Source organism: Tenrec ecaudatus, chromosome 7 (genome assembly GCF_050624435.1).
Source record: "Tenrec ecaudatus isolate mTenEca1 chromosome 7, mTenEca1.hap1, whole genome shotgun sequence".
NCBI lineage: Eukaryota > Metazoa > Chordata > Mammalia > Afrosoricida > Tenrecidae > Tenrec > Tenrec ecaudatus.
The window spans coordinates 13,427,508-13,452,025 of NC_134536.1; the positions used below are offsets into that span (position 1 = coordinate 13,427,508).

The 24,518-nt window shown below is 49.7% G+C and overlaps 1 protein-coding gene across 3 annotated transcripts in view; it reads left to right on the top strand.

The window, feature by feature from the left end:
• Positions 1 to 24,518, top strand: part of CNKSR3 (CNKSR family member 3) — a 103,987-nt gene that overhangs the window by 47,906 nt on the left and 31,563 nt on the right. For 2 of the 3 annotated variants that reach the window (XM_075554348.1, XM_075554351.1), the window contains exon 2: positions 14,895 to 15,058. The exons of the other annotated variant lie outside the window; for it this stretch is intronic. In XM_075554348.1, coding sequence (XP_075410463.1) covers positions 14,895 to 15,058 — 164 coding nt within the window. The remainder of the gene's footprint in view (positions 1 to 14,894; positions 15,059 to 24,518) is intronic. 3 annotated transcript variants of the gene reach the window in all.

Genomic DNA, 24,518 nt, shown 5'->3' on the forward strand with positions numbered 1-24,518 from the left:
GCTGGATAGCCCAGGAGTGTGGGTTTTGTGCTCTTTTTAAAGGGTCAAATTGTTAACGGCAACTCAAAAGGTCAGCCAAGGAGTGTCCCTCTGGGGCGAGGCATGAAGACAGCTTCGTGGAAGGGAATCAGCAGGAATTCACCCTCCCAAATGGAGAGGTTGACCCACTCCCCCACCTTCCACCTTCTCCGACGGTTCTGACTGACACTGGTCGCCCGCATGGCCTGCTCCTTCTCTCTGGCCCCAGCCATCTGAAGTTAAGAAGCCACTGTCCTGGGATTGGTTCATGTGGTAGAACCACGTGCTCACAGAACTCACAAAGGCTGATCTGCATGATGACCAGTTTTCTTTCACTGAAAGGATCTCAGTCAGGACTGTCCTAACCAAGAAACGTGCAAGGGTGAGATCTCAGGAGGTCCCCTGTGGATCTGGCAGGTCTCAAAGAGGTCACTTCACCTCTCTTCACTGACCAGGAAGCAGAGACCCTTCCTGGTGCAAGCTTTAATCGGCCAGTCCTGCAGGGTGGACTACTCAGTCCCCCTAGGCAGCTTTTATGGGTCCCCCAGGCAAGTCCTTTTGGTCTGGCCAGCACCCACTCACAAGACCTCGGGTTTGGCTTGCAAATCCCTTTCCCAGCTGCCCCAATTACTCCCAAGATCGCTTCCTCAGGAAGAAGGGACTAAGGTCACCATACTTAGGGCAAACGTGATTACACTTCAGGCTGCCAGCAAGTGCAAGGTCAGCAGTTGGAAACCACTTTCATGTCCTCGTAAAAGAGGAAGGACTTCCAGACAGACAGTCAAGGGATTGTGGAGATGCAGCTATAAACCAAGGACCGTCTGGGGTACCAGAAGTCGGAATAAGGACAGCGCTTCCCTTAGCGACTTCAAAGCAAACCCGGCCAGCTCATCGGTGTGAACTTTAGCATCCACAGCCAGGAGGCCGTACATCTGTTTTGTGAGTCACCTAGTTTGGTGTAATGCTTTAGAACATCAGTACCAGGACTGGACAGTGGCCGTGGGCATCCTAAAGATGAGAGGCTGCCCCTCATTGTCCACACCCCCCGGAGTGCATTTGTGACTCTCCACAGAGGACGCTGGCATGCTCCAGCAGGTCATGCCTCTTTGTGGACCGCGAAAGGACGTCTCGCTTGGCTCGGGTGGAATTCACTCTTTGTTGGGAGAGGTTGCACTTTCTCCTTTTGCCCTCCAAGGGAAAAACACATTGGCTTTGTGGCTAGTGCCCCGTCTCTCCCCAAGCAAGAAGTAGGCTGATGGACGGATGGAGACGATTCCAGGGCCAGGGGTTGGTGGGGAGGGTAGGAAGGGGTTCAGTAGCTCTTGTTGCACAGCAGGATAGGTCCGGGCGATGATGGTCAGGGTCACTGGGACTCCAGAGTAGCCATCTAACCTGCTTTCCTCTTCCCAGCCGTCCCTGCTTTCCAGCTACCAGCCTCCTCCATGCCCGACTGGGCTGTTCCCTCGTCCATTAATAGGGTTTCCTAGAGCCTGAATCCCATGCCGCCTTCCTTTACGTAAGCCAAGCACGAGGAGAAGAGCACAGCTCTGGGCCGCCTGCCTGTCGTCTTTCCCTTTGCTCCCTCTCTCCCCGCTCAGGGAGTGCTCCCTCCTTCCCAGTGAGCACAGCTGGGACCTGAGACTGGAGAGTCCACGCTCAGGGCCTAAGGGGCCTCTTGACTAGCGCTCGACTTGCTACTCAGGCTGGGTGTGCTGCTGCTGTGGGCAGCGTGTGGGTGAGACTCAAGTCGACACCTGCGCCGAGGGGGCTGGGCCCTTCTCTGCTCAGCAAACGCCCCAGACAGGCGTCCGCTCTGTGTCCGTCGCCTCGGGCTCCTAGGGAGGCGTGGACCTGCACTGCCAGTGTCCTCAGCTCTCGTGCCGGCTTCCGTGGCATCGCCACTCTCCCTCCGCCTTTGCCTTGCTGTGGGATTCTCAAGCCCACGGAAAGCCTGGAAGGGCACTGTCTGAATGTTTCTTATTTTCACTTGGTCCCCAATAGGGATAACTTGGCTTTTTCCCAAGTAAGCTTTAAAAAAGAAATAAAGTCGGAAAATCGGGATGAGAGCGTGCAGGGACTCCCGCAGGCCCTGAAGTCCGTGTGATGCAATGCAATATTACCTTCTTATTGCGACCAGTGGGACCCTGCGGCACAATGGTTAAGCACCTCCATTGCTCGCAGAAAAGAAGGGGTTCCACCCCACTAGGCACTCTGTGGGAGGAAGGTGTAAAACCCTATGGGTCAGTACTGTGCGCTCCTGGGGCTCTCTGGCTTGGAATCGACTCGGCATGCCTGGGTCTGTGACAGCTTCTTGTCAGCCATGGCCTAAAGAGCCAGTGTCTGGACCCACATCCGACCAGCAAGAGCCAGGAAGCACCCTGTCTACAGCAACTGGCTTTTGTCTGTCCCATCTGGGCAGGAGAGCCTTTTGTCTTTCCACTACCATAAAAATCCAGGTGGCAACCCCAGTGCAGTACGCTGAGTCAGTGTGCTGAGATAGCTTGCATCTCGCCTGCTGCATCAGACTGGACTTCCATCAGGTCAGTCCGGACCCCTCTGAACACTAGGTGTTAGAGGATGGAGACCCAGCTCTGGGGGTAAAGGCAGGGATTCCAGCCTCAGATCTGCTAGGTGCTGGGAACCTTGACTGGGTGTCCTCGGTCAAGCCAGTCCCCTGTTCTGTGCCTCCGTTTTTTCTCTCCAAAGCAGGGGGGGGGGGGGAAATGACTGCGTATCATACACTCATACACAGATGTTAGAAAGATCCACAGGTTTATCCTTCCTTACTCTTCGAAAAATGCCTGTCCTGTAGCCACATGGAACAGTGGACTGTAATCATGTGCAATTTTACATATTCATTCTCCCCAATTCCAGTTTACATTGTGAATTTTCTATCACAGAACGCTCACTGGACATCTTGGTGACCCTCCTAGGTCCTGGTGCTGGCAGTTAACCCGCTTGTCTGCTAAGTGAAAGGCTGGAGAATGTCGTCGCTCTAAGGCATTCTGAAGAGGACAGGGTATGCAGAGACCACCTGGGATGGCTGGGCCCCTCTGAGTCCTCTGCTGAGTCAAGAGCAAGAACAGTCTGGGTAGAAGAGGGACTATCGCAGAGAGAGGCCAGGAGGTAGACAGGAACTTGGGATGTTGGGAGAACCAAGACCCACTGACTAGCGCAGCGTGGTTGGGGGCCGAGTGGTGTGGAATGAATTCGGGTAGGGTGGCAGGAGCCAGGCAGACCACACTGGACTTGCCGGCGTGGGTTTCTCCCATGGGCAGTGGGAAGCCATGAGGGGCTTGTGGACTCCATGTGAGGGGACTTGACTGAACTTTGACATCAGATTCAACGAGAGAAGCCAGTCTCAAAGAACCGTCTGCTGCACGCACGTGTTTCGGTTCTGTGAATTGTCTGGAAGAGGCAGCACCACGGAGAACAGAGTCGATGGGTGCTTGGCCAGGTCTGGGCCCCTGGGGGCTTGGTGACTGGCGGTTGGGAGTGGAAAGACCTCCGATGGCCCGTGGTAAGCTTGAGCCTGCTACGTGAACAGTTGGCCGGTCACGCCCACCCAGTGGCTTTGTGGGGGAAGGCCTGTGATCCACCCAGGTAGCGATGGCAGCCTGGAACATGGGGTCAATTCTACTCTCTTGCATGGGTCACTCAGGGTCCACAATATTCCTGCTGGCACCCAACAACCGCATGATGTTCTGACCTGGAGCAAGCTTGCACAACTCTGTGAATAGATTCAACCCTGCGCCTGTGTGCTTCGCCTAGTTAATGGTGTGGTAGGTGGATTAGTTCGCGGTGATGCTATTTGAAAAACAAGACGGGAAGCTGCCCGTGCTACCTGACAAACCGGCTCCTCGGTTCCGGGTGGCTGGTTGGGTCTGTCTCCTTCCCCCCCATTCACAGACTGGCCTGGCGATCCCCTTCAAACCCTCAGCCAGTGGCAGCCTGTGGGTCACTCCGATCTGATCCACAGCTCGCCATGGGAGGGGCAGGGCTGGGCAGTTTCGGCTCACCTGGGCTTCTTGCCATCAAGCCTCCCGTCCCTGAGCCTACCCTCCACGTGCTCCCTTCAGCGTGCTGCCCAGGGGCCTCCTAGCCGGACCCTGCCTCTTCCTGCTGATGGCGGGACTTCCAGCAAGGCACTTCAAAGCTGCCCCGAGCTCTGTTCCTTAAAAGCAAACCCAAAACACATTTGATATGCTTGTTTCTGCACACGCCTAAAGCACACTCGCTTCTGTCTCTGGCCTCCACAGTGGTTTCTCCTGACTGTTAGCTCACGTGCACATTAAAAAAATGTTTGTTTTTTTTGCAACGGTTTTATCTGCACATAATTTATATATCATGCAACTCAGTAGTTCGATCATTCAGTCATACCAAGGAGAGTTGTACAATCATTACCGCAGTGATTTTAAAGCATCCCACCTTCCCCGTGGTTAAATCTCCTTTAAAATGAGTTATGCCATCACAATTCATTCTAGTGTCCTAAACCCTCCTGCCTTTATTATTTACTCCCTAAGTCCGCTTTTCTTCCCTGTCACCCACCCCCGCCTCTGTATTCCCTTGTATCAGTTATATCATTCTGCATCCACACCTCCTGTGCTTCACCGCGGGGAGACCCTCAAATGTACATTTTAGCACATCCATCCATCCATCCATCCATCCATCCATCCATCCATCCATCCATCCAGATAATCCTATGATATATCCAGATATAACCTCATTTTTTTTTGTAGATGAAAAGCTAAGGCAAACTACCTTGGACAAGGTCAAAACCCCACAAAACAAAAAAGCCAAGCTCACCGACATCAAGTCCACTCCGACTCATGCTGACCCTGCAGGACAGGGTAGAACTGCCCCTGTGGGTTTCTGAGACTATAACTCTGTGGGAATAAAAAACTCCCATCTTTCCTGCTAGTGGATTTGAACTTCTAACTTTGAGGCAAGAAGCCCAGGTGTAACCCACTCTGCCACCACCAGACTCTATTCCCTCTTCTGGTTGTAAAATGGGCCTCACAGCCTATTTTAATCTCCATGTGCCAGAGCAGCGAGCAGATCTGTCCTGTCCTCAGAGCTGGACACAGTGCCTTTTCAGGACACAGCCTCAGTCCTGTGTGTGGGTGGATCTAAGTAAGTCACCTTTTCCTCCATTTACTTCTTCCTTGGCTCCCTCAGGTGGAGGTCTAGGTCTTGCTTCAGCTTTGTTTTATACAGAGCCCTGGGGGAACCACTTAGAGCTGGGGCATGCTCACTCACCTGTCAGCTGGAGGTAAATAGTAAAGAGCCAACTGCTTAGGGCTTGGGGTGAGGCTCTGAGAAATCACCTGGGCAGGTGCTGTCATGACTGTGGATACAGGGGCTTCACTTACTGCATAGTCTTTCGATCTGGACTCCTCACTTTGGTGTGGAGACAGCAGTGCTGGGAGAGGGTTGAATCCCCAAAGCCCAGCCCAGCCCAGCCCAGCCCAGCCCAGCCCAGCTCAGCCCAGCCCAGCCCAGTCCAACCCAACCCAACCCAGCCCACTGCTGCTAGGCCAATTCCCACTCACAGTGGCTCAGTAGGACAAGAGAACTGATCCCTAGGATTTCAGAGGCCATAAGTCTTTACTGAAGCAGACAGCCTCATCTTTCTCCTGAAAAACAGCTGGTTGGTTTGAACTGCTGACATTTTGCTTAGCGGCCCGATACTCAATCCCCAGCATCACTAACATTCCTGAGAGGGTTTCCGTGGATCATTACCTCTGAGTTGATTCTGGCCCATAGTGACTCTGGGTCAGGGGAGGGAACATTCCACCCTTGGTATAAGACCTGCACCATCATTAGTGCCAACTAACACCAGTCACACACCTCGCCCAAGCAGAGAAGTTCTAGCCATCACATGAAAACCAAACTCATCACCATCAAGATGACCCTGGCTCTCAGCGACCCTATAGGACAGGGTGGATTTGCCTCTTTGAGTTTCCAAGACTGTAACTCTTTACAGGAGTAGAAAGCCACTTCTTTCTTCAGAGGAGCAGCAGCCTGGGGTTTCAAACTGCTGACCTTGGGGTGAGCAGCCCAACTTGTCACCTCTACCCCAACAGAGCTGTCCTGTTAGGGGTGAATTAATTAAAAGTTTGACTAGTGTGGCCCCTGAGTGATGTTAGAAATATTCAAATTGCTCTTGGCAGGAGAAAGGTTCCCTACCCCTGCCTTAGGCAGTGTTTCCGAGGCTGTCCATCTTCTTCAAAGCAGACAGCTTCATCTTTCTCTCTCAGAGCACCTGGTGGGTTTGAACTACCTACCTGTCCGTTAACCCAATGCCTAACCCACAGTGCCACCAGGGCTCCTCAGACAGCTGCAATATTTTTATGAGCATCCAGTGGGCCAGGTGAGCAGAGGCAATGGAACATCCCCACCCCCCTAACACCCCCCAGAGCAGTACTGCCTCCAGCCAAAGCCCAGGTTGGAGGCTGGCTGCAGGGGCCACCGGGGGCCACCTTTCACCGTGCACACCCTGAGATGACTCTCCAGTGCTGTAACTAGCTGCAAGAGTGGGCGGGGCATGGAGACGCGGGAATTTTTTTCTCAAGGTAGCTTCAGCATCATCAAGGGCAATGGTAGTAGCCAGTGTCTGGCTTTGAGAGGGCATCGAATACCGAACTTTGGCAAGCGAGGCTGTGCTAGAGGGAAAAGGCCGACTGGGCGGGGGAAGCTCATTCTTTCCTCCTCCGTTTCATGTGGTGCCCCTCCCTCCCACTCTGGTGCTGACAGTCCAAAACTGGATGCAACCCTTGGACCGCTGGATCAAAGCCCCCAACCTTGCCAACCGCACGTTTCTCTTCCCAGGGTATTGTGCAGGGTTCGCCGGGCACACCCACAGTTTGGTTTCTGTTTTTAGAATCTGAAAACATCTCTTGTCTTTTATTGAGTGTCTCCTATGATGTGTAGATTGTGTGTGTGTGTGTGTGTGTACAGACAGTGGTGTCAGGGGTAGACTACCCACCATCTAAGCTGGAAACCTGGGTTCGATTCTTGGCCAGTAGATCCCATGTGCCGCCACCACTCACCCGCCAGCAGGGAGGTTCATGTGTTGCTATGATGCTGAGCAGGTTTCTGTGGAGCTTCCCAACTAAAGTAGACCAGGAAGAAAGTCCTGGCGACCTATTTCCCCAAAAAAGAGCCAGTGAAAGCAGTGTTAGTCACAAAGGCCTGATCCATAACTGTGTGGGGGGGGGGGGGGCGTGGGGCAAAGCATGTTGTTCCACTGTCCTTGGGACCAAGCTGGGTGGCCTGGGGTTCCATTGTGCTTGGGGTCACCATGAGTCGCGGCTGACTCAAAGGCTGCCAGTGACTCTATGTACAGCAACTCTATGTACATTGGAGCCCTGGTGGCGTAGCAGTTACTCCTTGGGCTACTAACCACAAGGTCAGCAGTTCGAAATCACCAGCCACCCCATGAGGGAAATATGAGGCTTTATAAAAAGTTTCAGTATGGGGAACCCAGTGTCCTATAGGGTCATGGCGCATTGGAATTGACTCGAGAGCAGTGATTTTGCTTGTCCGATAGATACAATGCACACCTGGAAACAGGCCAGGGAGGAATTTCTTCCCTGTCTTCAGTGTTGTCTGTGAAGCTCATTGCACTATTGGGTGTGTGCAGGGGTGGGGTTCCAGGAAAGATTGGGTTAAGTAGAACAAGAGGCTTGCTCTGACACCCTGAATTCTGACCATCTCCTTCAGACAACAGGCTCTCAAACTTGCTCCGCCTGCCACCCTCAGTGAGATGGAGGGACACGGTGGCTGCAACAATGTGCTCCAGGCAGGAACGATTGTGAGGCTGGTGCAGGGCGAGGCAGTATTCCCTTCTGCTGTGTGTCGGGTCCCTATGACTCAGAACCGGCTCCGTGACACCTGACAGCAACTAACCGCTTTCCCAAGTGTGATGTCCTTCTCCAGGAACTGGTCTCTTCTGATAAGGTGTCCAAAGTGTGCTGAGACGAAGTGTCACTAGGAGCCTTCGGGCCAGACAAGATTCTTCGCCAGCACGGCAACTCAAATGCGTTCATTCCTCTGCAGTCTTACTCACTCCGTGTCTTGCTCCCACATGCATATGAAGTCATGGACAACACCATGTCTTCGTGTACCCTAGTCTTCAAAACAACAGGACACAAAACAAACAAACAAACAGCTTTGTTCTTTAACACTTCAAAGAGATCTTTGGCAGTCAATTTTGCCCCGTGGAATACCTCATTTGACTTATTCACTGACACTCCATAAGTGTAGCTTGTGGATCCACGCAGAATGAAATCTGTGACCCCTTTAGCCTTTTCTGTGTGCATGATGGCGCTATCGGTTGGCCCAGTTAGGAGGAGTCTGGTTTTCTTTAGAGAACACAATTTGGCGGGAACCACCATATGACAGTTTAGTATCCAGAGTTTCAATCTTGCACCTGTGTAAGCAGATCATATGAAAGCACACACTCGCAATAGAGTGTATTTTTCCCCCTAAAAGTGATTTATGTGTGCCTGTACTCAAATGCGCATTAAACAATTCAATAGGAGAGAAATAAGACATTTCCTAAGGGTTGCTGATCTGATTTTTTTCCATAGGAAATGCCTGTTTCTCTAGAAGAGGCTTTCTACTCCCCTAAACAGTTCCAGCCTCCCAACACCCACAGCCGCAGTGCTACCTGTTCTGTAGGACCGCCAGGCATCGGCAGCGACTCGATGCTTGTGGGAAGGATAAAATCAAGGGGGCTGTTAATCCCAGCTGCCATCAAATTGAGCCCTGACTCACGGGACCCCCACACATGGGGACAGGCTTTTAGGATTCTTAGCAAGGATCAGGAGGGTAGCAGGCAGGACTGGGCAGCCTGTCTTCAGTTCCACACAAGGTTGCCCTGCGTCTGTTGGATCTTGGATGCCGATAAGTTGTGGAAGGCTGGGAGCATGGATGGTAGGCCTCCCATTGTCCGCCCCAGGTGCTGCAAATTCCCTGGAGAGGGTCATGGCAGGTAAGCATGCTGCTCCAGCCATGTCTTCCTGCTGTGGCCAGAGCCCACTGGACAACATGGGGCAGCAACCAAGCAGAGGGGCTGCAGGAGCCACGAGGCCTCCCTGGCAGACCCCACGGGGAGCTGGAACTTTAAAACGGGGGATGGCTTCCATGGATGCCATGGCTGAGTGTACTTAGTCACCCAAGGACACACCTCTTGTGTGAGACCTCTGTTAAAGGATGGAAACTATGACTTTCCGGGAACCAATTTTGGAGAGCAAGGAAGCAAAACTGAACCAGGATGAAAGGGTGGACATGTAGTAACTTGGTGAAAACCAAATTGAGTTGTTCCCAGCGCACAGCGACCTGACAGGACAGGGTAGCAGGGGCCCTGTGGGCTTCTGAGACGAACGCCTTACTGGAATTGCTAGATCTCGCTCTTGTGGGAGAGCTCCACCTCGGTCCTTGGCTTCTTGTGAGAAAGAATAAACGCCAGAGCCTGGTTTGTGAGCCAGGTGAGCTCTGTGAAAGTTAGAAGCAGTTTCAGGTTTTGCAGTAAATGGAACACGAGCCAGGCAGAGGCCGCGGCATGGGTGCGGGACTGTGGCCTGGCTCCGCTATACTGTGTGGCAGCCATTGGGAAAAGGGAGCGCCAGAGCGAATTTCTGGCTTTTAAGTGCCCCCCCCCCCCCAAATTGGGAGGCATGGTCGATGATACTGGTTGACCCATTGGCTGAATCAAATTCACCTGGCCTAGATGGGCCCACCTTGGTGTACCACCCCTCCCTGGCCACCAGCTCGAACCTAACAGAATAGAAAGCCTTCTCTTCTGTGAAGCGGCTGATGGCTTTGAACCGCTGACCTTGTGGTTAGAAGCCCAACTTGCGTGAAGGGGTCCTGTAATTCACAAGAGGGAGAAGAGATGTCAAAGGAAAGGGTTAGGGTCAGCTACTCCAACCAAAAGTAAACTCATTGCCCTCGCGTCCAGGCCGACTCACAGCGACCCTATAGGACAGGGTAGAACTGCCCCTGTGGGTTTCTGAGACTGTGACTATTCACAGAAGCAGAAAGCCCCGTCTTTCTCCTGCAAAGCAGCTGGTAGATTTGAACTTTTCATCTGTTCTAGTAGCTGAATATGTGACCACTATGCCATCAGGGCTCCAGTAAGCTATAGGGGGAGGGATATTAATAAGTTAAACTGTTGAATATAAAAATTGATGGTCTGAAATGTACACACACCAAATTCACAATAAGCACGTCTTCTTCTTTCTTTTTTTTTTTTTTTGTGATCAGGGTTTCTTAGACAGTTGAAGGGTACATTGTTCAGACAGCAGTCATGTGGGTGGAGGACCCCTGGGCCCGGCTGGGTGAGGTTTCTTCTCTCCCTTCACAATGGAAGGACTTGATTCCACATGGAGTTACGGTTTAGGTGTGTAAATTCAGTGTGTTCGATATAACTCAATTCTGTGTTTTTTCACGTCTCGCTAGACTCTGTGTCAGCTCTTGGAGGCCAAGCCGCGTGGAGGTGTCTGGAACATTTGCCAAATAAAACAAATGAGTGTAGATTTCTATGAACTGAGCATCTTTTTTAGATGGCTTTGTTTTATGGGTGGGGGAGGCCTTTTTTGTGTGTGTGTAGTGCTTTAATCTGGCCATTTATGAATGTTTAATTGTATCCTAAACAATAGGATACCAGAACAATGGACCACAGCGTATCTGAACAGTAAAACTCTGGGGACCAGGCTATTTAAAACTCAGCACATTCAATGTATGTGTACCTTGAGGGAGAAGTCCGTAAGCTGCTATAGTGGTTATTTGCTAGCTGCTGTCTCGTCAGCCCCCCAGGTTGTGGGGACCCCAGGCTTAAATGTTTCCTGGTCATGTGGGTCTAAGAACTATATAACCCTTGTGTGCTGTAGGATTTTCGTTGGCTGGCTTCAGATACAGCTCACCAGGCTTCTCCTCCTCGTCTTGGTCTGGGAGCACGGTTTCACAGCACAGTGGCACACAAGGTCCCAGGGTCAGGTGGGTGGTGGCCAGGGGTGAGCCGCGTTGTCCGGGAATTGGCTCTTGGTCTCCCTTGTGGAATGTGGTCATTTTACACCGGACCAGCACTGCCCCATTCACCAGAGATTGTGTTGAGATCATGGTTGGTGAAGTGGAGGGCCAGCGAAAAAGAGGACGGTGCTCAACAAGATGGATTGACCCTGTGACTGCAAGGCTGGGCTCAGGCATGTGAACCATCACAGGGATGGCGCAGGATGGGGCTGTGCTTCGTTGGATCGCTGTGGGTCAGAACTGACTCCAGCCTCAAAAACCCGAGGATCTGTCTACGTCTCAGGGAAACTTTGGCTTATTTGCAGGTGGAATGACTATATCCCTCCAGAATCCTCCAGGAGCGTCTCCAGCCCATTTCCGAGCGAGTGTTACTCGGTTGGCTTCCCTGCATCGTCTCAGATCATTGGCACCCAGCCCACTCAATCACACCTGCCACACTGGCACCCTCTTCCGTGCCCTGCACATTCCTTTTCCGCTCTGCAGTTACTTCGGGAAGCTTCTTTCTTCCATGATGAAGCTTTCCATCCTTGATGGCAAGAGCCACCTGGCCTCTTCTCTTTCTCTGTATCCCTCTGGAGTGGGTGCTCATGGGCATCCAGTGGCCACAGTCTCTGCCCGTCAGTCTTCACAGGTGGGTGCGTCCTGCACGTGGGAAGGATGCCCACGTCTCACTGCTGTGTGCTTGCCTTCGGAGCCGTGAGTAAAGTGTTTGGCACGGCAGCCGCAAATTTCCCTCCCACTCGCCTGTTAGCCCGTTCCTGAGGGCAGTGTGGATGGCACAACCACTCGGCCGCTAACTGAAAGCTTGGAGTGTCCACGAGCGTGCGATTGCATGGTCGTCCCTGCTTTATGGTAAGCACTTAGACCTTACTGCTTACCCAGGAGGATGGCTGGAGAGGAGTGTTTATCATTCCCCATCTGGCAAGCAGATGCAAGAGTGGAGTACACGTCAAACCCACGGTCAAATCGTGGCAGCAGAGTGGCTCTTGCTCAGCTTGACTTCAGTGAGGGTTTTCGACTGCCCCTTTGCCAGGGACCTTAGGAAGTGGGAACGTGGACGGGGCCTGGCGATCATTTCGGAACGTTTTGAATCTTTAGATTCTGTGGAAGACTCCTGGTCAGAAGGGGTGGGATCCAGCTTTCTGGAGCCAGTGAGGCTGGATGAATTCACAAGACTACTGCCCCAGTAACATCTTTCATCTCAAAGCAGGACTGGCAGTACCCCCAAAGCTTTTGCAAACAAAGAGCAGTCCTCCCAAATAGATGCTACTTCCAAGGGCATGGCTATTTCCAGACAGTTACCATAGCATTGACTTTCCTTACCTCTCTTTTATGTGTGTGTATATGGTAGTCCTAAACCCCACCTCTTGTCCATGCCCGGTGTCTCCCCAGGAAGGGGGGGCGGGTGTTTGTGGGACAGACCTGCACAGGCTCTCTTGTTCCCTGCCGTTGCGCTGATTCTAACTCAGGTTGATATACTGCTCCTTCGTGTTCTCTTGGCCGAAGTCTTCCCAGAAGCAGATCTCCAGGCCTCAACGAAGCCCTGTGATCTTCAGTGGAATCTGCGGTGGCACGGTGGGTTACGTGTTGGGCTGCTAACACCGGACAGTCAGCAGTTCAAAGCCACCAGCTGCTCTGTGGTAGACTATGAGGCTTTCTACTTCCATGAAGAGTTAGTCTCAGGAACTCACAGAGGCAGTTCTACCCTGCCCAATAGGGTTGCCATGAGTTGGAATGGGATGAATGGCAATGAGTTCAGAGATCTCCAGTGTTGTTAGACATAATTACTGTGGTGGCGGGGGACGGGGAAGCCATGTCAAGGACTCCATGGAAAAAAGGAATGTTTGCAAACTGATTGTGGGCATAAATGGACAATTTTGCTGGATGTGCTTGAGCTATGGGGGTGAAGCATGTATTAATTCTCAATTAAAAATAAAAGTTTTAAAAGGAATTAACAGCCACAACAGTAGTAATTCTGGACCTTCTGTCTATACTTTCTAGCCCAGAGAAATCCCACTAAGTCACAGATTTTGTGGAGGTTAAACGAATGTGTGTGTGTGTGTGTGTGTGTGTGTGTGTGTGTGTGTGTTGGGCAGGGCACAGCAGCATACGTTCCACACACTGTGTACTGTGTTCTACGTTAAGTGAGGGTTTGTCCTTGTGTTGGGATGCATATATATAAATGCAGTCTTTGTGTATTATTATACTTGAATAGATCAATCAAATTTTAGTAAAACAAGTTAGCTAGAGAGATCGTTATGTAGGAATGGTGACTCCCAGCTCTGTTTGACTTGTCTATGTTAACAACTATATAATAATTATAATGATCCTGATGAACTCTGGGATTCAGTACTGGCCACGGTATTAGTTTACCTGGAATACTTCCTGCAAGTTAACTCAGCATTGCCTTTCTCTGGACCACGGCTAGTACTAATTTCCTTGGATTCTGTGTTCATTAGAACATGTTGATTTTCCACGGACAGAAACTTAAACATGTTAAAACTGAAAAGGAATCTTTAAGTAGATTTAGTTCCGGGATATATAGTATGTTCCTGGAACTTTCCTCTTCTTTTTCTTTTTTCTCTTTTTCATAAAATGCTCTGCTTCCAAATGTCTGTTGAGCTTTCCGACAAGCGATCAGAGAACTGATTACCAGCCTCCTGAGGTTGTCTTCGTCGGGCTCCGAGAAAAGGACAGCAGAGCCTCTGTCCTCTCAAGTCTGTAGAGCAAGAGCCAAGGCAGGTTTGGATTGGCCTGTTGAGTCACATGGCCATCCCTAAACCTATACGTAGTTTGGCAGAGAGAGTCCCATTCGCTGTGACACAGCATCTCACTCGACGGATCCACTGGGATCATAGGGAAGAGGGTAATGTCCCAACGAAGTGTTGCTTAGCAAACAAACCACATATGTTGACTATTTATGCTAGCATTTCACATCAGCAGGAATTTAGTGTTTATTATATTATTTCGTAGGGGACGGAATGTAATAATTATAAAACTGTACTGTATTCATCTGTTTGAGATAAGAAGCTGTCTCTCCGAGTAGAATCCACATCATATCAGCAATCAAATAGTAGAAATGTAATTGATACTGCTGAGATTGATGTATGTGTTCGCAGGTTTTGGGTTTTTTTTTTTTTAATGCATGCAAACAACTGCCTCCTTCCCCACAAGATCAAAAGTGGGTGGTGTCCAGCTACCATTATTGGACATTTTGATCAAAGATTCTATAGAAGAATCCTGATTAAAAGGTATAAAAATGTGGACTTTCTATTTCAATCTTCATGGAATCCGGAGTTTCTGGAATCAGTGAGGCTGATGAACCCCTAAGCGCCCTGAGATCCTCTTTAATCCTCAAAGCATGAATCAAAATATCCCTGAAAGCCCAAGTAATAGTCTCACTTAATTAGTAAAGCGTGTCCACTGTGGGGTTTGTGCTCTTTTTAAAGGATCAAATTTGTTTTTTTTGCATTTTATTTTATTATTATTTTAAAAAATCATTTTATTGGGGGCTCGTACAACTCATCACAATCCATACATACATAAAAGATCAAGTTGTTAATAGCAACTTGAAAGGTTAGATAAGGAGCTTAGGGATAGCTTATAGATAAGAGAGTGTATGTCACTAGGGAACACACAAATCTGAAAAGGAGGGTGTGAATGGCCGCCCAGTTTAAAGACTACGCAGTCCCCATGGCTTCTACTTGCAGAAACCCATGAATCGGTATATGCGTTACCGCGGATGTTTTTGACAACAATAAAATAAAATGTGGGCATATATTTTTTAACCAGAGCAGAATGTCAAGAATGACCTTCTTGTCTTCCTCACTTTGGCCCAGGCTTGGATGACTGCTTGCAGCAGTATGTCCACAAGTTCGAGCGGGAGAAGATCGACGGGGAGCAGCTGCTGCAGATCTCCCACCAGGACCTGGAGGAGCTGGGTGTCACCCGCATCGGGCATCAGGAGCTCGTGTTGGAGGCAGTCGACCTCCTCTGTGCACTGGTTAGTTCAGGAAAAGCGGAAAAGTAATCAGAACTGTATTGGTGGGCTTGAAACCCCCCCCCCCTTAAACCATCATCTGCCACCTTTGCGTATGTCTACTTCATTAGTGAACCACTGAAGTGAAGCACCAGCCGAAGATAACATACAGGCAGGGAAGGCAATAGGGCTTCAACCATGTTCTTCTTGCTTCAGGATGATGATGTAGTGGAACCAGAATGGACCTGTGTTTGTAAAATGTGGGTGTCACAGGGCAAGAACTAGAATGGGAGAAATTATGAGTTGACCCCTAGCTGAAAACTTAATCTCCCCTATTCAAAAACAAGGGCAGCATGTGAATTGCCTAGCAACCTAATCTCCTGACCTGCACAGTCAGAAACAATGGTGCCCGGCTCAAAGATGGCAGCCGACTTACCCCTTTGAATATGGTTGCTCTCTACAGTCCTGAAAATCATCCATTCTGCATCAGCCTTCAGCATGGGCTCATGAAACCTCTTTCATGTCCCCCATAATTTTCTCAATCCAGTTATCAGTCTGCTGAGCACCAATGTTAAATATTCAGGGTAGTTCCAATTAGGCTTCATAGACTATTGACTCAGCCAGATCAAGCCAGTTCAAAGCCCTGGAAGAAAAGAAATAATCTTCTAGATTAAGTGCTGGCAAACTATACCCACTGGGTCAAATTGGATCTATTGTCTATTTCTTTAAATATCATTTTAGTGTTTTAGTGGAACACAGTTATCTATAATGACTTATCTGTAACTTATGGCTTGGATCCCTGGGCCATGTACATGGTTCAGCTTTGAGCTGCTCACCGACAGGTTCAAATCTCCCCAACCCAGAGGCACCTTGGAAGAAAATGTAGCAGTCTGCTCCCCAGAGATCATAGCCATTGGAAACCCAGCAGAGCTCAGCTGGATGCTGACACCTGTGGGTGTGCCATGGGTTGGAATGGATTCCCTAGCAGGTGGTTCGGCTATGGATGCTCTCACTCACTGTGGTAGAGTTGATTACTTGTGTCTACAATCACGTGGCTCCCCAGTGCCTTAGTTATCTTGCTCTTTCTGGAAAAAGTTTGCCTTTGACGGAAAGAATGCATTTGCCCCTTTAACCGTTTCTTTTATAAAGTGTTAAAAGACTGTTCTTTTAAAAATAATTTTATTGGCATATGTGTCACCTACGCAATTTAACCATTCATTCAGATTGAGTTGTATGATCACTTTCACTGTCAATTTCAGAACATTTTCTTTTACTACTTATTGTGAGCTCTCCAGCTCCCTCTGCCGTGCCCCTATTCAGTTACTGTCTCTACGGGTCTCTCTATCCTGGATTTTATATACAGAAAATCATATGAAAGACAAACAATGCAAACAACAATGACTAGACAAACAGAAAAACTTCACATGAAAAGAAAGCAGAAACTTTAAAAAACCGTATCAACTTTCAAATGGGTCCAAAGGAACATCATTTTAACCTCGCTATGTCTGCCATCATCGACTTGAACACACTCTCTCCAATAGCCAGGTGACTCACATCCCTGGCCTGTGGTCACTGGTGTCCCTGGAGGCTTAGTCTATGTGGAGACCCTGAGCTTCCTCCTTCATCTACAGCCTTTTCAGACGGGGTGTTTACAGAATTTAAGCGCTGATACCCTTCCCTCTTTTGGATTTGTGTTTTATTATTTACCCAAAAAAGATAGTTCTTGCATGCAGAGCATGAAAATGTCATTTTCTAAATTAGACTGAGAAGCAGGTTTCAATTTTCATGTCTGCTTAGTTACTATATAAGAGCATTTGAGTTAGCAAGATACTTGTGGTATTTAAATAGCTGATGCTTAAAATAACCGATTGGCAGCGTGAGGTGGGGAGACGCGTGAGTCCGTGGCATTTTGCAGAGCATGCGTTTGGGCTTCGGCGTGAGTGTATTAGACCCTGCCGCGTTCTGGCCCTTCCTTGGTTGCCCCTCAAAGTGTGGGCTGACCCCAGACTGGGCATTTTGTTTCCAGACCAGCTGGTGTAGGATGCGCTCCGGGGCCCTGTCCTGATGTCCTGCAAGGATGTGGTTTCTTGAAGCGTCAGGTGCTGGACAAACTAGGCACCATTCAAGTTGCATCTGTAATGTAAGGAGCCAGGCCAGCTGACCAGCTGCATATCCTATTACAGCACTGAGAAGGGTGGGAAAGAATGTGCTGGGCGCACTTGGCCGAGGCGGGTCTGGGCCCAGTCGATTACATAACACTCGCATTGTGCGTCTCCTCTTTCTGAAAATGGACAGAGCCTCGTCTCCTGCTCCAAGACGCATCCTTCTTTTCCAGGAAAGCCGTGGGGAAATGTATTTGAGGCTGATGAATGAGCTGCTGCAGGGAGACGCCGCGGCCAAGTGGTCTGAGCACTGTTGCTGGGGAGGCTTGCTTGCCTGGTAAATGCTCATCCTCTGGGCACGTGATATGTCAGCTTTCTCCCTCGGTGAGCTCCCATGCCCCTCTGCTGGAGCTGGCCACTGCCCTACGTCCTGCGCACTCTGTCAACCTGCTTATGGTGACCATGAGCTTTTAAATGGTAAAATGGTTTCGGGGTTTTCTCTTATTCTTAGGGAACTTCTCATTTCTGTGAGGCCCCCCTTCTGCAGGCGTGCCCTGTCTGTCTCACTGTGCTGTAATCCTCGGAGGACAGGTAAAGTAGTTTGGAGCCCACGCTAGGCCTGAGGAGGTGGAAGCACAGTGTCTTCGGGGGCTAATGGACATGACAGATGCCCCTGACCATTCTTGATGACCCCGCCCCCCCAGCCTCTTAAAACAGTCGATGAAAACGAACAAAGCTGGCTAGGTGCCAGAGTTTAAAGCTGGATTTTATCCCCTACAATTTCCTTCTAATTTCCTAGGGAGACAGAGTCTGACCTCAGACTCATTTTGCACATGTTCTGTGCAGTGGAGTGCCGGGCAGGAGGCAGGGGATGTGTTTGCCAGAAGGTTCTTTGGCAAGCAGGCCCATAGGAATATCCTTTGGGGGGACTGTGAGGGTTTTTTGTTTTTATTTAGAGTGTTCTATGAGCATCCCTGTTTTGGATCTCCATCGCACCTCCTTTTTAGAATGGTCTTGTTGGGGCGCAGGGGTTGAGTTTGCCATCTATTTTACCCAGTGGACCTTTGGGTGAGCACCCTGGTGATACACCTTTTCTACCTTGAACAACCTGGAGAGTTCATAGGTGGTACGTGCAGTGGGCCCCTGGGGTTATGAAAGAAGCTTTTTGAGACACTTATGTAGCCTAGTTAAGTGGATGTTAATTTTGGGATGGGCGGGAAAGGAGCAGAGTTGGGAGAAGGAAAAGACAATAGCAGGCCGGCGCGTGTTTGCCGTCAAGCGACGGGGTGGGGCGTGGGGGGGCAATCAAGGACGGAGACATAAAACCTCTCTCACTCACCCATCGGTTCCCTGGGGCCGGTCCTTCCAGGAAGTAGACCACCAGACCTAGCTTTGGAGGTGCCTTAGGTCAGTGGTTCTCAACCTTCCTAATGGGGGGACCCTGGTGACCCCCCCAACCATAAAATTATTTTCGTTCCTACTTCATAACGGTAATTTTGCTACTGTGATGAATCGGGCGACACCTGTGAAAGGGTCATTTGACCCCAAAGGGGTCACGACCCACAGGTTGAGAACCATTGCTTTAGGTGGACTTGAATCTCCAACCTTTTGGTGGGTCGGCAGCTGAAAGTCCCGGGGACTCCTCGGAGTGGCTTAGGAGCCAAATCATGAGGCAGAAACAAGGCCAGCTTCCAGGGCTGAATTCACGATCAGAGTCCAAAAAGAATTTTTTTTTTTTTTTGCTGAAAAGGTAGCTGCCGCAGACGCTGCTCTTTTCCAGTATAGTTAGTACTTAAATTTGAATGCATGGAAATGGGATGACATTTAGTTCCTTGGCCACGACAGCTGCTCTTGACGTGCTCCCAGGATGGACAGCTGCAGAGAGGATTCTTCGCTGCAGAAAGTTCTCTTGCGCACCACTGATCTAGAGGATCCTGGGCCTGGGAGCAGCAGAGCACGCAGCTCAGGGAACAAACGCTGTAACGCGCCTTCTCTGCTCAATCCAGGAGCCCATGGCTTCCCGCAGGGCCGGGCAGGGCCGGCTGTGTGTTTTCAAGGTTGGAGTGGATTGGGAAAGTAAAGTTGGAATCAGTACATGTGAGCGACGCCGTCTTCGGGGGGTGCGGTTCTGTGGGATTTCTGTAGATCAGTCTACCTGTCTGCCATCCGGCCAGTCAGCCTCAGAACAACTCGACAGGGCAGAGTAGAGCTGCCCCTGTACGTGCCCCAGACCGTCACTGTGCACGGGGTGGAAAGCCCCGGCCTTCTCTTGATTCATCAGCAGCTCAAGACACATCAGAAAATGCTGCCCTTCTCTCTGGGGGAGAAGAGAGATTGTGAAGCATGCGGGCTGCTTGCTGGAATTTATATTGACTTGCTTTTCCGGAATGCCTTCAGGGAGACCGATGTCTTTTTCTTAGCTTGTAACTTCCTGGACCCAAGTCACTAAGAAGATTTCCCATTTCTCTGAGCCTCTCTAATCCCTGGTGTTAGGTCCCAAGCAGAGCTCCACGGACGGGAGAAGCAGCCCCGCTGGATCATCTGGAGTTAAAGCATGCATCATCTTAGGCCCAGGAGAAGAGTAAGCGATGTCTTCCCCTCTCTCCCGTCCAGAATAGCGCGTCTCCAGCCAGACCAGGAAATGGCCCCTGGTGTCTAGCCTCTCATGACGCGAGACTTCCCTGGGAAGCGTTGACCATGTGCACAGATTCTTAGTCAGTGATCTCATTTGTTGCTTGGTTTGTATCTTCTTGATGCTTTATCTCAGGGCCGTTTCTGAAAGAGTCATATTTTACAACTCCCCCCCCCCAAAAAAAATTCATGAAAATAATCAACTCTAGTCTTGAGAAGTTAGTCATTTTCTGTCTTTCATTGTGGGGCACTTAAGTCAATAATCCTTTCCTGATTATGTTTGTACAGTAGAGGCCTTTGGAGCTCATAGAATCAGGGTTTTGTTCTCGCCTGACCATGGAATGAGGTGAAGGGGGAGGTTTTTTTCCCCTTCCTTCCGCCCCTTTAGAAATTGCATTTGATTATCTGGCTGGCTGTCTATTCCTCTATCCCCACTTTTTCATTTTCTTGGCAATGGTGGTCGAGGAGGGCGTGTATCAGGGCAAATTGGGTGGAAAATGAAAAGCCATTAAGAAGCTCCCCTCCCCCTGTATTTGAGTTCTGAAAGTGGCAGGCTTGTGGAAGCTTATGGCTTTAAACCCCGCCTCGATAAAACTCATTTAATCCTCTGAGTTTAGAAGCCAGGGTTGTGGATGGCACCAGAAGTGGCCCGCACTGTATGGTGGTGTGGACACACGAAGGTTGGCTCCAGCCTTTTGAAAGCTGGCAGGCGGAGTGACTGAATGAGGCGACGTGCTCTTCCATCGTAGTCTCCGCCTTTAAAACAGCCTGTCTGCATCCTGTGGGCTCTTTACGCAACGATGGACGAGTCTGATGGTCTGAATTTAAGCCAGGGTGGAAATCATTTTGTTTGTCTCACCCATGAATATGATGGCTGGAAAGGTAATGAATGAATATAATTATCTAGATAGAGAATGACCATGCCAGCCAGTCATTTACATTTTGCTAATTACCAGCTTTGCTTCTTTTGAGGCTTGCAAAAGACAGTGTCCAGTTAGTGGACCTGGGAATTTTTTCCCCCTTGAATACATTCTATACTTCATTCCTTTCAGCCTTGTCAGATAACCTTTTAAACATTATGGTTAGGAATCTTTTTTTTTCTATTTGGAAGTAAAATAGAGTTGAGTTTTAGATAAACCCGATTTGAAATGAGAATTGTTTTCAATAAGATGTTGGTGAGTGTTTCAACTAGTAGATTGAAGCTGTCTTTTGTTGTTAACCTCTCGGTTCATCTTGCTCCCCCTTCCCACACACACACAATTTTTTGCACACTTTAAAAAAGAAATACCTTTTCTCATATGTGTTTGTGCGTCTGTAGATTTTTTCCTTTTAGTTTGTTCATTTATAACAGCTTCATTGACATACAATTCACCTATCATACATTTCAATAGTTCAATCACATTCCTATGAGTTGTACACCCACTTAATCTACATGAGGGACCACATTTCCCACCACCCTCCCTGTCATGCCCATTTGATTCTGGTCATCTAATTCTTATCTCTATGGGTTTATCTAACCCTGGTTTCCTAGACAGAAAATCGTACCAAATCAAGACCCAGGACAAACAGCCCCCAAACAATGATACACTAAAAGAGCAGTTCTCAATCTGTGGGTCACGACCCCTTGGGGGCTTGAACGACCCTTTCACAGGGGTCACCCCATTCATAGCAGTAGCAAAATGACAGTGATGAAGTAGCAATGAGAATAATTTGATGGTTGGGGGGGTCACCACACACTAGGAACTGTATGACAGGGTCTGGGCACTGGAAGGCTGAGAACCGCTGCCCTAAAACAAAGGAAAGCCTCCACCAAAAGCACAGCAGAAACTGCTAAAAACAGAGGCCACTATGCATGAGGGGATCAAGGACAAGCATTGACCTAAGCACCGCTGCAGTAATCCACCATACCGTGGACTCGGCCTGACAACCAGGCCTTTCCTATGTCCCATTCACAGTCAGAGGGGATTCCCCAGAGGCTTAATTTGCATGGTGGCCCCTGCAGGTGGGTTGTGGGCTTTCCCAGTCAGTCATCTGCATCCTTTTGCAAGCTTTCATACTGGTCCTTCCTCCAGCTTTGGATGTCATTATTTGCAGCTCTTGGATCACTTAGGCTGATGGGCGTGTACTTGAGCTGACACCTCACTTAGACGGCCGCTTGTTTTAAGACAGACCTTGACGGCCCAGACGCTATTCTTTCTGATAGCCAGGTACCATCTAATAACTTCCTACACTTTGCCACAGCACCCGTGTCTTCAGTGATCATGTCATGGGGACAGGTATTGATCAAGGCCAGTCATACACACTTAATTGTTCTTAGATGAGGGCTACGATTAAGTGTGAGCTCAAGTCCATTCATAGCTCTATGGTGTATCTATGTGTCTGGCTCACTTTAAAGACGTCATCGTCATTTTGCTGAAGGACATTCTAAATGATTCACACGGGGGTGTAGAGTAAAACTCAGTCCTATCGAGGGCATCCCAACTCATAGCGACCCTGTAGGAAAGGGTAGAGCTGTCCCCGTGGGTCTCCAAGACTGTATGGGAGTAGGGAACCTCATCTCTCTCCTTTGAGCGCCTGGGGGCTTTGAATTGCTGGTCTTGCAGTAAGAAGCCCAGTGCGTAGCCCACTACACCACCAGGGCTCCTCGGGACAGATGGTAGTTCTATTAATTTAGCCAGTGGTAACTAGGTGCCCGGTGGTGTCGTGGTCACGAGTTGGGCTGCGATCTGCGTGATCGGCAATACAGAACCAGCAGCAGCTCCGTGGAGAAAGACTGGGTTCTCTAGTCCTGGGAAAAGTTAGTCTTGGAAACCCGTAGGGGGTCACTGTGAGTCAGCATCGACTCCACTGCCAGTGAATATTTTGGATAAAACTTAAAATACTATTGAGGAAAGGAAACACACAGAGGACAGTTTTTTATACTAAAACGCATGGGTCGTGGGTTTGTACACCTTTAACAACTTAGATGATGGGACACTCGTTACACAGCTGAAGAGGGGCGGGAGATAGGGCCACCGCAGGAAGCACACACAGCCTTCCGGGAAGCCCTGGGTCTCAGGCCCCCTGAGTGGACCCGATGGCGGTGGGTTTGACTTTTTTCCGTCTAGGAGAGTTCACGGCAGGGGCTGCGGGAGAGGCAGACAAAGCCGGAGGAGATGGTTGGATGCAGCAGGAGGACGAGGCAGGTGGTGCTGGGAGAAGAATGAGCCTCTGGGAGGGGTGGGGTGGGGGGGTGAAGGAAGCCAGCTGCTGTCGCTGTAGACAACGCGATGGGCCACGATGGAATTTGGGACCGTTAACAGCTGGCAGAACGTTTCCGTGACCTTGTTAACGTGTGCTTGCTCCAGGCTCACTCTCCAGGTGTTCTCTTCTTGACTCAGGCTCCTGGTGGGCGCAGCTGCAGCTTTCCTGCGGAAGGGGCCCAGAGAGGCTGAGTGCAGAGCGTCACACCTGGGAGCACGGGCTGTGGAGCAGACTGCCCCGAGTGGAGTCCTGCCTCTCCCACCCGGTCGTTAGGGATCTTTGGGCAGTTAGTGCAGTGCTTCTCTAGGACAGGCACGTGGCTAAAGGTTGAACCCGCGCGGTGGCACTGTGGAGGGAGACCTGGCCATCTACTCCCGCAAAGTGGGGCGGCGTTGGGCGTTTCTGAGTAGATTCTGACTCATAGCACCCATGTGCGACAGAATCGAATAGCCCCATAGAGGTTTCTAGGCGATAATCTTTACAGGAGCAGGGTGTCTTTTTCCCTAGGGAGCTACTGGTGGATTTGAACTGCCAACTTTTCAGCTAGCAGCTGAGCGCTTTCCCATGGTGCTACCTAGGCTCCTTCCAGCTTAGAGACCCCTGTTGGAAGCCCTTCTGCTCCATCCTGGTACCCTCTACCGCCCCCAGAAGAGAATGGTCCGGTCCCAGTCGTTAGTCGTTCCAAGGCTGACTAACAAGAATTGTGCTTGGTTCAGTGGTCAGGCTGGATGTGAAGGATGAGGTAGAGTTGGTTCCTGTCAACATTCATATCCCTAATTGTAGCCCTCATCCAAGAAAAATTAGTTTTGCACTCGTGAAGAGATCACTGAAAATATGGATTCTCTAGCAAAATGTGATGAAGAAAGCAGATGGTGCACGGCCATCAGAAAGAAGAGCATCTGAGGTCTTAGACTTGCCTTCAAGCATGCAGCCGTCTAAGTGAGCTGTTATCTAATTCTGCACGGAAGAATCACACCAGCCTTTGTGATCCCAGGATTGTAAATAATCAAATCCAAGACAGGAGGAGGGAATAGTATTAGAGCTTAAATTCTAAGCACCGGTTTGCAGGAGGCTCTGGATGACACTGAAAGCCTGAAGTCCATGCGTAGGGTCCTCATGTGGATTACGCCTCTGGTGAATTCCTTCTGACCGTTGCCCAGGGCTGTTGATAGCCTTGTTGTCAGAGTGCATTGTCAAGTGGACTAATACAGATGTAGTTAACACCTTATCAATTGTTCTCCCTATTGACACATTTTCAACTTGGTATAGTTTTTAAAATATTTTTGGCTTTTTCTCAATTGAGAGTTTTTTTTTCTCCCTGTTACTGCTCTTGGAGTCTTTCTCTATATGTAACCCAGGACAGGCAAGTCTACAGAGACAGTAACTGGAGAAGAAGTTTCTTCGGGTTAAGGCAAGGGAGGTTTCGGGGAACGATGGGCTATTAATGATGAGTGTAAACAGGAGAACATATTCTCAAATCGGTTGTGGTGGTGGTTGCACTCCTTAAT